Source organism: Sinocyclocheilus grahami, unplaced genomic scaffold (assembly GCF_001515645.1).
Source record: "Sinocyclocheilus grahami isolate Dianchi unplaced genomic scaffold, SAMN03320097.WGS_v1.1 scaffold628.1, whole genome shotgun sequence".
NCBI classification, from domain to species: domain Eukaryota; kingdom Metazoa; phylum Chordata; class Actinopteri; order Cypriniformes; family Cyprinidae; genus Sinocyclocheilus; species Sinocyclocheilus grahami.
The window spans coordinates 784,782-796,379 of record NW_015505807.1 but is presented as its reverse complement, the minus strand read 5'-3'; the positions used below and the strand labels follow the sequence as shown (position 1 = coordinate 796,379).

General features: G+C 38.6%; 1 protein-coding gene across 1 annotated transcript in view; it reads right to left on the bottom strand.

Annotated features, from left to right (window-relative positions):
• The window catches only part of LOC107558009 (histone-lysine N-methyltransferase 2C-like), a 31,845-nt gene that overhangs the window by 7,990 nt on the left and 12,257 nt on the right, over positions 1–11,598 (bottom strand). The window contains exon 3 of the mRNA XM_016241609.1: positions 9,957–10,045. Coding sequence (XP_016097095.1) covers positions 9,957–10,045 — 89 coding nt within the window. The remainder of the gene's footprint in view (positions 1–9,956; positions 10,046–11,598) is intronic.

The following is an 11,598-nucleotide window of genomic DNA, read 5'->3' as shown; positions in this document are numbered from 1 at the left end:
AAATAAATGCCTTTACGATGTGATACGAGATTTGAAAAGGGAGAAAAAAAAGTTTGGCAAAAGGTGGGATCGATCCAGAGTCGATCACGTCAAAAAGCCAACGACTAGCGCTTATCCATCTGCGCCATTGGAGCTGATGGTTTGTAGCTACTTTTAACTAAATGTAAATAGACACTCCGTATTTTTTGATTGACAGATGTCTCGTCCAGTCAGCGGTGATTAATCCCAAACCAATGGCGCTGTCTCAAACTATACCTACCTCTTCTGGTTTGTCTGATTTGTCGTTGTGTTTTCTGACTAGTAAATTTGTTTTCGGATTTGTCATTGTGCTTTCTGACTTGTTATAATGTTTTCTGAATTGTTGTTGTGCTTTCTGAATTGTTATTTTGTTTTTTAGACTCGCATTTGCGTTTGTAATTTGTTATTTTGTTTTCAGAATTGTGATTTAATTTGCACTTCTCGGCCACCGTACAGAACAGCTTAGAAACTGGTAAGAACGTGCTAAACACTCAGAACAGACTATAAACTTAATAACAACATGCTAAAACCTTCAGAACACCTTAGAAACTAAACAGCAATGTGCTAATAAATACTATGTTGTCTAAATAGCAGGGTTGTGACGGTGAGGAAATTTCCCCACCGGTTAATCGACGTGTGACAATACCGGTAATACCGGTAACACCGTTGGGGTGGGGGTGGAGTGTTAGTTCGTTTGAGTTTCCCTCTTTTCTTCACTTTCAAATGGCTTGTAAAAGTGTTCTGAATTGTTATTTTGTTTTTTAGACTCGCATTTGCGTTTGTAATTTGTTATTTTGTTTTCAGAATTGTGATTTAATTTGCACTTCTCGGCCACCGTACAGAACAGCTTAGAAACTGGTAAGAACGTGCTAAACACACTCAGAACAGACTATAAACTTAACAACATGCTAAAACCTTCAGAACACCTTAGAAACTAAACAGCAATGTGCTAATAAATACTATGTTGTCTAAATAGCAGGGTTGTGACGGTGAGGAAATTTCCCCACCGGTTAATCGACGTGTGACAATACCGGTAATACCGGTAACACCGTTGGGGTGGGGGTGGAGTGTTAGTTCGTTTGAGTTTCCCTCTTTTCTTCACTTTCAAATGGCTTGTAAAAGTGTCGTGCGCATTTTACTTTCAAATTAGCAGCAATTGAATTGCCGCAATTCGGCGACAAGCAATTGTTCGTTTGAATTTTCCCTTTTTTCCTCGGATTTCTTGGCTTTCAAATAGCTTGAAAAGTGCCGTGTGTGTTTTACTTTCCCTTTCAAATTAGCAGCAATTCGGCGTTGATTCAATTCAAGCAACAACAACGTCAAATAATACCGGTAACACCGTTGGGGTGGGGGTGGAGTGTTAGTTCGTTTGAGTTTCCCTCTTTTCTTCACTTTCAAATGGCTTGTAAAAGTGCCGTGCGCATTTTACTTTCAAATTAGCAGCAATTGAATTGCCGCAATTTGGCGACAAGCAATTGTTCGTTTGAGTTTTCCCTTTTTTCCTCGGATTTCTTGGCTTTCAAATAGCTTGAAAAGTGCCGTGTGTGTTTTACTTTCCCTTTCAAATTAGCAGCAATTCGGCGTTGATTCAATTCAAGCAACAACAACGTCAAACTCAGAACTTTTATTAACAAAACGAATAAAAATGCACCATATATGCCTAATAAAATAAATTACTTGTACTACACAAAGTTTAAATAGGTATATAAAACTGAAAATCAGCAAACACTGTGGAAACAAATAAATAAGAAACATAGAACGTTTAATTAGCAAAACGAATAAGAAAGCTTGGAGGCACGGCATATACACATTGATGTAAAATAAAATAAAATACACAAAGTTTAAATAAAGTAATCAGCAAACACTGTGGAACCAAATAAATAAGAAACGAATGTTTAAAAAAAACTTTTCAAAATCTAAAATATTGCCAAACAGGCGCCTTTGCATATCCTTTCTAAACAATCTTCTGTCATCGTCTTGTCTTTCTCACCTTGCTCTCGTCAGTCTGCTTGACTCACTCTCCTCACGTGATAAATAAAATCTGACTCCTGCTCCGTGGTGCACAGTCGTTAGCGCACGGTTCGGCACGCTGCATTGAGCATTTAGTTTTTAAAAGTGTCTGTCCTCTAACTGAACTAGGCTAAATGATTTTTGTTACTATAAAAAAATCAAAACGACGATGGGGCAGTGCCGCGGTAGGCAAATTACGTAACCAGTGTTGCGGCTTAACCACAGTATAACCGAAAACACCGTCTATCGCAGCAAGCCTACTAAATAGCTGAATAGCAATATGCTAAACACACTCAGGACACCTTAGAAACAGTAAGAACATGCTAAAAACACTTTCCTTACAAAAGGAATAGCACTAGAGATGCACCGATTGCAATTTTCTTGGCCAATTCCGATTTCCGATTTGTTGTTAGTGTGATCTGCCGATAACGATTTTTGCCGATTCCGATTTTCTTTCTAAGAACTATAATTGACAGCATATACAAACAAAAATCAACTTTTTTTTTCAACGCAAAGTTTTATTTTTATAAAAAAAACAAGTAAAAAGTCAGTAATAAAATAAGAACAAATTAAAAAAAATTGCAAACAACAGCACAAATAAATGCAATGAGCTATGAAACTAAGTTTTTCAGGTTAAGTAAGTTTTTATTCAGGTAAGAAATACTACAGAAATTAAAGTAATCAAATGTAAAATAACACATCCAGTGTTATTTTACATGTGATTACTTTAATTTCTGTAGTCTTTATTGTAAAAATGAAATACAGATTAATGCTTACCATTAAAGTTATAAAACGTATTCAGTCAAGAGCAGAAAGTGATTTTCTTTGTCTTTTGTTCTTTGATTAACATGACAGACAGCAGCAGAAATATTGGACTGCGGTCCCTTTAAGAGTTTATCCACGGACCCAATATACTGTTACACAATGTGTTCTCTTTCTCAACTATTTAACGTTCCAAAACTGACTGTGTTTAACTGGATACTCGCCAAGACGGGCATTTTGATAATTTTGTATGTATTTTACCGTTTTAGCACAGTTAGCCACTCATTTTGGTATTTGTGGCTAACAAGCTGTTTGAGACTGAGTCCGGCTTGTGCGCTCCACTAATATAGATCAGTTCTGGTGCGTGCGCGTTTGGTATAAGCGCGAAACCTGAGGGAATGACTAAAATAATGCGCAATACAAGCACTATTTAACCAGAGCGAATGAGACGTGTGTGTGAGAGAGAAGAGAGCGAGAATGTGCGGCTGACGTTATTGCCTGTGCCGCTGGTAACAAAATGGATCGGCTCCAAATCGGAAAGAAGTGAGACTGACCGACCAGTCACTGATCCGGGCCGATCATGAGGAAAATCGGCCGATTCCGATCCCTGGCGGATCGATCGGTGCATCTCTAAATAGCACCATGCTAAAACACTCACATCCTAGAAACCCAAGTAAGAACATGCTAAAACACTGAGAACACCTTCGCAACTAAAAATCAATGTGCTAAATAAACCCTCAGAAAAGCCTAGAAATGTTACCCTAATAGCACACGTATCATGGAGTCGTATATTTGACGTATGCATTACATCTGCAAGATGTATATTTTTAGAGTGCTTGCTAATCTGCAAAATGACTGTAGGACATTTCCTATCAGATGCCAAATAGACGTTTAGATGTTTTTAATATCTTAAAATAAATCTTAGAGATGTCTATCTCATATTTATACATGTACACAGCCGATGCTTTCCAGATGAAGTGATCTTTAACAGACATCTTGCAGACGTACCTGTGCTATCTGGGTAAGAACATGCTAAAACACACAGAACACCTCAGCAACATGCTGAAAAACTGACCAAGAATACTTTAGCATCTGAATAGCAATATGCCAAACACACTCAGAACACCCGAGAAACAGTAAGAACATGCTAAAATAAAAATATATGCTAATAGTGCCATGCTAAAACACTACGAATACTCTAAAGAAATGAAACACAAATGCGCTAAAAACATACTACCAAAAATACCTTAGCGTCTGAATAGCGATATGCTAAACACTCTAGAAACCGTAAGAACATGCTTAAACATTTAGAAACCCTGCAAACGGAATAGCCACACGCTAAACATTTAGAATACAACTAAACAGCAATGTGCTAAAAACATTACGTTAGCATCTGAATTAGGGCTGAACTATTAATTGCATTTGCGATAATATCGCGATATGAAAAAACGCGATTTTTCAATCGCAGAGGCTGCGATTACACTCGGTCACGTGACACGTGAGTGTTTTTTACAGTCTATGGTAAAGAGGTGTGTTCGACTTGAAGATCGATCGGTGTATGACATCACAGTACGGCGAGAGAAAGCATAAGGAGACGTCTTCTCTCTTATAGCTCTCGCAGTACTTTGATGACACACACCGATCGGTCTGAGCAGCGCTGCTTCAAGTCGAAAGCATCTAAGCAGTCTTCAGAGGAAGCATCAAGTTGGCATGCTACAGTTTTGCCAAGTCCGAGGTTTGGGGAACCCCTCCAAAATGTGTATTTTATCCCCTGGAACGCGTTTTTTTTACCGGTGGAGCCCCCTCGAAACGCGATTGGGCTAGTTTTGAGTAGCAATTGGGTGGGTTTTGTTGTGAAAACCTGGCAACCCTGGCACGCTACACGCGGAAACAGCTGAAAGCGTATATAATGAACGTACTTCAAAACGGCACATTGAAATTACTCAAGCAGTAACAGTTACGGTGCATTTCATTACTGAAGACTTCGACCTTCAAGACCCAGGCAGGTGCTGGTCATTCAAAAGCTAAATGCAGAACATATGACGAGGCATATCTTGCTCTTGGCTTCACTCACCGTGTCTACACCGGACGCTACAGTTGTCACGACGCGCCACAACAGCTCTACACTGGACGCGACAAAGCGACCGCTGCAAATCATTTAAACTTTGTATCAATACATCATAAATAGAACAAGGCATCAGTTTAATGTTGAGTTTTGTCGTGTCGCATCGCATCCAGTGTAGACAGCGTCACTGATTATAATGGTTCCACTGTATTTTGCCGCACAGTGTTTCATTTCGCTGGTGAGGAGGAAAGCCTGTATGTGTCCTATGCTTTAGCGGACAGCATGAAACCCACAATAAATTAATAAATAACAGAGAATAATAATAATAATAATAATAATAATGTTATTCTCTCTATGCTATTTTTCATAGTTTCAAGTGATGCAGGTGTTTTATTCCCGGTAGGTTTTTTTAATTAAAAAAGCATAAATTTTTCATAATGTTTAGTGAAATTATTTGGCACGACCAAAAATGTTTGAGAACCACTGGTCTAAAGTTAAAGGTGCAATAGGTGATTGTCTTCAGAAACATTTTTTGTTATGCTGGTTGAAAGTCTCTACACATCCCGATAGCAATTATTAAGTTAAGTGGTCTAAATGTATTTGTCTGTATTTATATATTCTGTGGAAGGCATAGGATCAAGAAATGTTCGTCCAATCAAAACACTCGGTCCGAGCGTTTTAATATGCTTTCCTACCTGTCTGTCAACGTATGTATAAGCATACCTCTGCGCACCCCGTTCGCGCAGACAGGATACGTCATCAGCGCATTCACGCACGCTGTGCAGACAGAGCGAGAATGACAGACAAACATCAACAACCCGATCTTTCTTCCTGGTATTGTAGTATTTTTAAAGATTTCTCACCGGTGAATGACACATGATGTAGCCCAGCGGTTAATCCAGTCCTCGCGCCAGCTCATTAGAAGTGAGCTACGTGCATGAACTGTGTTCCGATCGATATGATCCCTACAAAGTGTTCATTGCTCCCTACTCCCTGAGCAGGGAAATCCGTTGAAGTTTACTTCACTTCAGAACATGGGCTGGAATTGGGAACCGCTGATGTAGCCTATTGTAGTAATGTTGTCTCTGGTCTGTGAGCGTAAATGCGCTCAGGGACGTGGCTTTGGACGGCGATTGCAGGGAGGGTGGGACGTTCGCTTTCAGTGCTATCAGGCTAAAGTTAGCATTTTCCAAGATCTCCTATTGTACCTTTAACAGACAGTGTTTAGTGCAGTCCACATGTTTACATATGTTTATTACAGTGACTCTGAATTACCTAAAGTAGTCTGGTAAAGCAACAGATTTGTTTTTATATTTCTGCAATCTACTTTAGTTTGTGTGATTTGTTACTGACTTTCATATTAATGTTTACACCAGGCTTATATGTCAGTGCTTTATGTTGTCATAATTATTACATGCTTACAAGGTTGGAAGTTCAACAAATTAGTCAATATACTGTGACTGTAGTTGTTAAATAAAAATGTCATTCATATCAATTCATGCATCACCTAATTTCATCGTAACACATAGGCCTGGCCTACAGAAAAGAACATTTATGTTTAATATATCTAATATTGTGTTGGTCATACTACAGAACATAAAGAGCTTTAAAAAATAATTGCATATTAAATCGCAATCACAATATTGGGGGGAAAAAAATTGCAATTAGATTATTTTCCAAAATTGTTCAGCCCTAATCTGAATAGCAGTTTGCTACAAACACTCAGAGCACCCTAGAAACAGTAAGAGTGTGCCAAAACATCCTATAAACTGAATAGCAACATGCTAAAACACTCACACCCTAGAAACCCTAGTAAGAACATGCTAAAAACAATGAGAATACTATCTGAAAGCAATGTTACCAGCACTTACAACAGCCTAGATATTGTCTGAATGTGCTAAACACAGTCTGATCAGGCTATAAACTGACTAAAGAGAGCCTAAAGCACTCAGAACACCATAGAAACTAGGGCTGCACAATATATCGAAAATATCAAATATCGCGATATGCGTATCACAACGGCGTGCAATATTTGAATCATTTATATAATAGGCTACTTAAATCAAAACATTGCAAAAGGTCAACGCTTTAGTTTGCAGAGAATTGCTTGACATTAAAAAGAGTTATTAAGTGCAATAAGTTGCAGAAAACAACTCTTTACCGTCTCGTCTTGCTGTCTGACAGACTCACACCTGAACCGCGCGCACAAGCCGCATCTCGCACAGCATATCTTCCGTTCTGCCACACGTGCAAAGCGCGCGCACACACACACACACACAGAGAGACGCGTTTCAGATGGCGTACGAACAGCGAGTTGATTCGTGTTTCGCATCTCCTCCTCATTTTTGAACAGACACATACATACAGAACTATGTCAATAGTACCCATCTCGACGATCATTCTCAAAAACGCAGTCAATTATATTTTAAAAGAATGTAAACAGCGGAGAAAGAAATCAGATGTGTATCATTATACTGGATCCGTGGAGTCGGATTTAAAGGGACAGCAGCCTGTTTTTCTTTCTGACAGACCCACACCCGACCCGCCCGCACAAGCCGCATCTCGCACAGCATATCTTCCGTTCTGCCACACGTGCAAAGCGCGCGCACACACACACACACACAGAGAGACGCGTTTCAGATGGCGTACGAACAGCGAGTTGATTCGTGTTTCGCATCTCCTCCTCATTTTTGAACAGACACATACATACAGAACTATGTCAATAGTACCCATCTCGACGATCATTCTCAAAAACGCAGTCAATTATATTTTAAAAGAATGTAAACAGCGGAGAAAGAAATCAGATGTGTATCATTATACTGGATCCGTGGAGTCGGATTTAAAGGGACAGCAGCCTATAAATACGTGCTGCTGAATATGACACTAATGTTAATCAAACAAAACAGCTATAACAAAGATTAATTTAAATGTCATTCATACGGTGAACACAATGCAGTGTTATTTTACACTTAATTATTAAATTTCTGTACCTGAATACTACTGTTTATTTTATCTATGCTTGTAAATTGTGTATTTGTTCTTTTTTCCCCCCTTTTCTTTCTTTTTTTTCACTGACTGTTCACTTGCCTTTAATCATGTTTGAACTTTCTCAGACTATAGTGTTTGCTGTGGTATATGAAGAAGTACTTAAAGTGTGTGGAAAGCAAAGTCACAATGATATAAAATTAGTGTCATTCATTTTTTTGTCATTCACATTGATGTTAAAATTACATTTTCTGATTTGTGACATTACTTTTTATGTACTGCTAAAACACTGCTGGTCACTTTCAGAAGTTGTAGTGATTCTTTCTTTTCCAAGAAAGAATGTGAAACATTGGTTATATAATTTTAATTTTTAAATATTTTAAAATATAATTTAAAAATATTTTTCACACTTTAAGCAATATCGTATCGCATATCGCATTTTTTTAACAAGGTATCGCGCATCGCATTTTTTTTCGAATATCGCACAGCCCTAATAGAAACTAAACAGCAATGTGTTAAAAAAAAAACTATGTTAGCATCTAATAGCAATTTGCTAGAAACGCTCAGAACACCCTGGAGACGGCAAGAACATACAAACACTCAGAACATGCTACAAAATGAATAGCAACATGCTATTCATTGCGGGTTCGAGTCTCGTACCGGCAGGGATTGTAGGTTGATTTATTTTTTTAATAAATTAATACTTTTATCCAGCAAGGATGCATTAAATTGATCAAAAGGGGCAGTATGTATATACATGTATAATGCTACAAAATATTTCTATTTCAAATAAATTTTTTTGTTCTTCAATTAAATTATTTTTTTTATCATAGCTCCTAAAAATTATTAAGCACCACAACTGTTTTCAACATTGATAATAAGAAATGTTTTCAGCAAAATAATAACAAATATAAGTAAAATATTTGTTAAATCAGCATATTAGAATGATTTCTGAAGATCATGTGACACTGAAGACTGGAGGAATGCTGCTGAAAATTCAGCTTTGCATCACAGAAATAAATTAAATTTTTAAATATATTCAAATAGAAAGCAGTTAAATTTTAAATTGCAATAATGTTTCACACTATTATTGTTTTTACTGTATTTTTTGATCAGATATATGCAGCTTTGGTGAGCAGAAGAGACTTCTTTCAAAATCATTTGAAAATCTCACCAACCCCCAAATTGAGTGTTAGCCTAATTTGAAAATATATAACTTATTGTCATATAAATAAATTAACATTTTTTTCTTGTAGATAATAATGTCTGTTTAATTTGAATGCTTTCATAATGATGACAAAAGAACAGCACATCTCTTCTAAACAACCCAACATTTTTTAAATGACATTCATGTCCACTAAAAAAAAAAAACTTTGCTGCACTAGTGAGGTGACAACACTTAAGAGTTAGGAGTAAGAATGAAAAACAATAATATTGATGGCTTCACAAAATACCACTAATTTAAAAACCCCTCTAAATCTAAATAATATAAACTCAACTGTAACCAAAACAAGTAATTAATCTGCTTGTGAACCAGAACGTACATCATACCGTCAACAGAAGGCCACGAGCCACGAGCAGGCAAAAGGGCAGAGAAAATGAGAGGAAGATGGGATTTTAAAAGGCTTTCAGCGGGCATTAGCTTTCACCGGCTGCTGCGAATCTCAATCACATGCTTTGAGAGGTGCTGGGCTGACTCCAGAACAGAAAGGCTGTGGCTGGAGTCAAATCCTTTCAATTAGAGCTAGAGAGCGGAGCCATGTGGAGACGGGCGAAAATCTCATCAATCCTGCTCAAGGAGTGTGGACGGCCGAGCCTCTCGAAAGCTCCTCCTCGGCCGGCCGAGGTTTGAGTTAGATTGACTGCGCAGCTGGGAAAGAAAATCAATTCTGGGCTCCACATTGTGATTTTGTTTATCAGTGGAACTGCCTCAGAGGAGAGGTGGCCTCGCTCTCTGACTCTTGAGGAAGGGGGATGTGACGGCTGAAAAGAAAAGACTGACACAGAAAACCCAGAGCAGTGGGAAAATACATTTAAAGAGGGTATATGTGGGGGAGGAGAGAAGAAAAGAGAGGCAAAGCAAGCCAGGGTGAAAGTTAGACAAGGCTGCAGTTACCTGTCTCCTGTGTGCTTCCTGTTTCTGCAGTCTCCATTCCATCTGTGCTGTCTTCATCCTCCACCAGAGCTTTCCCTCGCCCCCGATTCCTGAGAAAGAGAGATTTATTAGCACGCTTGCTTCAGGGAAGACTGGTTGAATTAGTTAAATACAGTCCCAGCTGTCGCTGATTCCAAAGCGAGTGTCCGCTGGCCCTGGGTGGGGCGGCCATGTTTGTGTGTGGGCACATTTGTATACGTGCGCTGAAGGGGAAGTAACGAGTGCGAGACCTCTCATTAAAGCTTCTGTTCAATGCACGAGCATCATGAAGATGTCATTTCCTCATTTACTCAGAAGCCCTGAGGGCGGATGCACAACCCTGCTCTGGTGTCACCACTCAAACCTAGATTGCACGCTCAACCGGGTTTCATCTTCTTGGTGACTCATTCGCACAGGCAGCGTCCAGTCAGATCAGGTTTGGTCTGTTCACAGCATATGTGAGCATTTGAGCAGTGTGCTTCATCATGTGGTTTGCGTGAGGTGTAATTTCACATTAATTAGCATTTTTACTCTAATTTAAAAGCCTGAACAATTATATACAATGAAATAAAAAACATTTATGGGATTAAAGCTTTGCTGGATACATGCATCTTGAAAGGAAAATAACAGTCCAACCAGAAAAGCAGAAAATGGTCTCTAGGTGACAAGTGACGAAAAATAAGAGGGCTTGGAGAGGTTGGGTGAGAAGGAAATTAATTTCAGAGGCCGAGTAAGAAAAAAGCTTTTGTGCACGGTTAAATGGAAGTGCATTTCCATTTCCACCTCAGAATAAAAAAAATATAACATTTAAAAGAAACACTCCACTATTTTTGAAACTAGGCTCATTTTCCAACTCCCCTAGAGTTAAACAGTTGAGTTTTACCGTTTTCGAATCCATTCAGCCGATCTCCGGGTCTGGCGGTAGCACTTTTAGCTGTAGCTTAGCATAGATCATTGAATCTGATTAGACCGTTAGCATCTCGCTCAAAAATGACCAAAGAGTTTCGATATTTTTCCCATTTATGGGATTAAAGCTTTGCTGGATACATGCATCTTGAAAGGAAAATAACAGTCCAACCAGAAAAGCAGAAAATGGTCTCTAGGTGACAAGTGATGAAAAATAAGAGGGCTTGGAGAGGTTGAGTGAGAAGGAAATTAATTTCAGAGGCCGAGTAAGAAAAAAGCTTTTGTGCACTGTTAAATGGAAGTGCATTTCCATTTCCACCTCAGAATAAAAAAATATAACATTTAAAAGAAACACTCCACTATTTTTGAAACTAGGCTCATTTTCCAACTCCCCTAGAGTTAAACAGTTGAGTTTTACCGTTTTCGAATCCATTCAGCCGATCTCCGGGTCTGGCGGTAGCACTTTTAGCTGTAGCTTAGCATAGATCATTGAATCTGATTAGACCGTTAGCATCTCGCTCAAAAATGACCAAAGAGTTTCGATATTTTTCCTATTTAAAACTTGACTCTTCTGTAGGTGCATCGTGTACTTAGTCCGACGGAAAATGAAAAGTTGTGATTTTCTAGGCCGATATGGCTAGGAACTATACTCTCATTCCGGCGTAATAATCAAGGAATTTTGCTGCCGTACCATGGGGCAGCAGGCGCAATGATATTT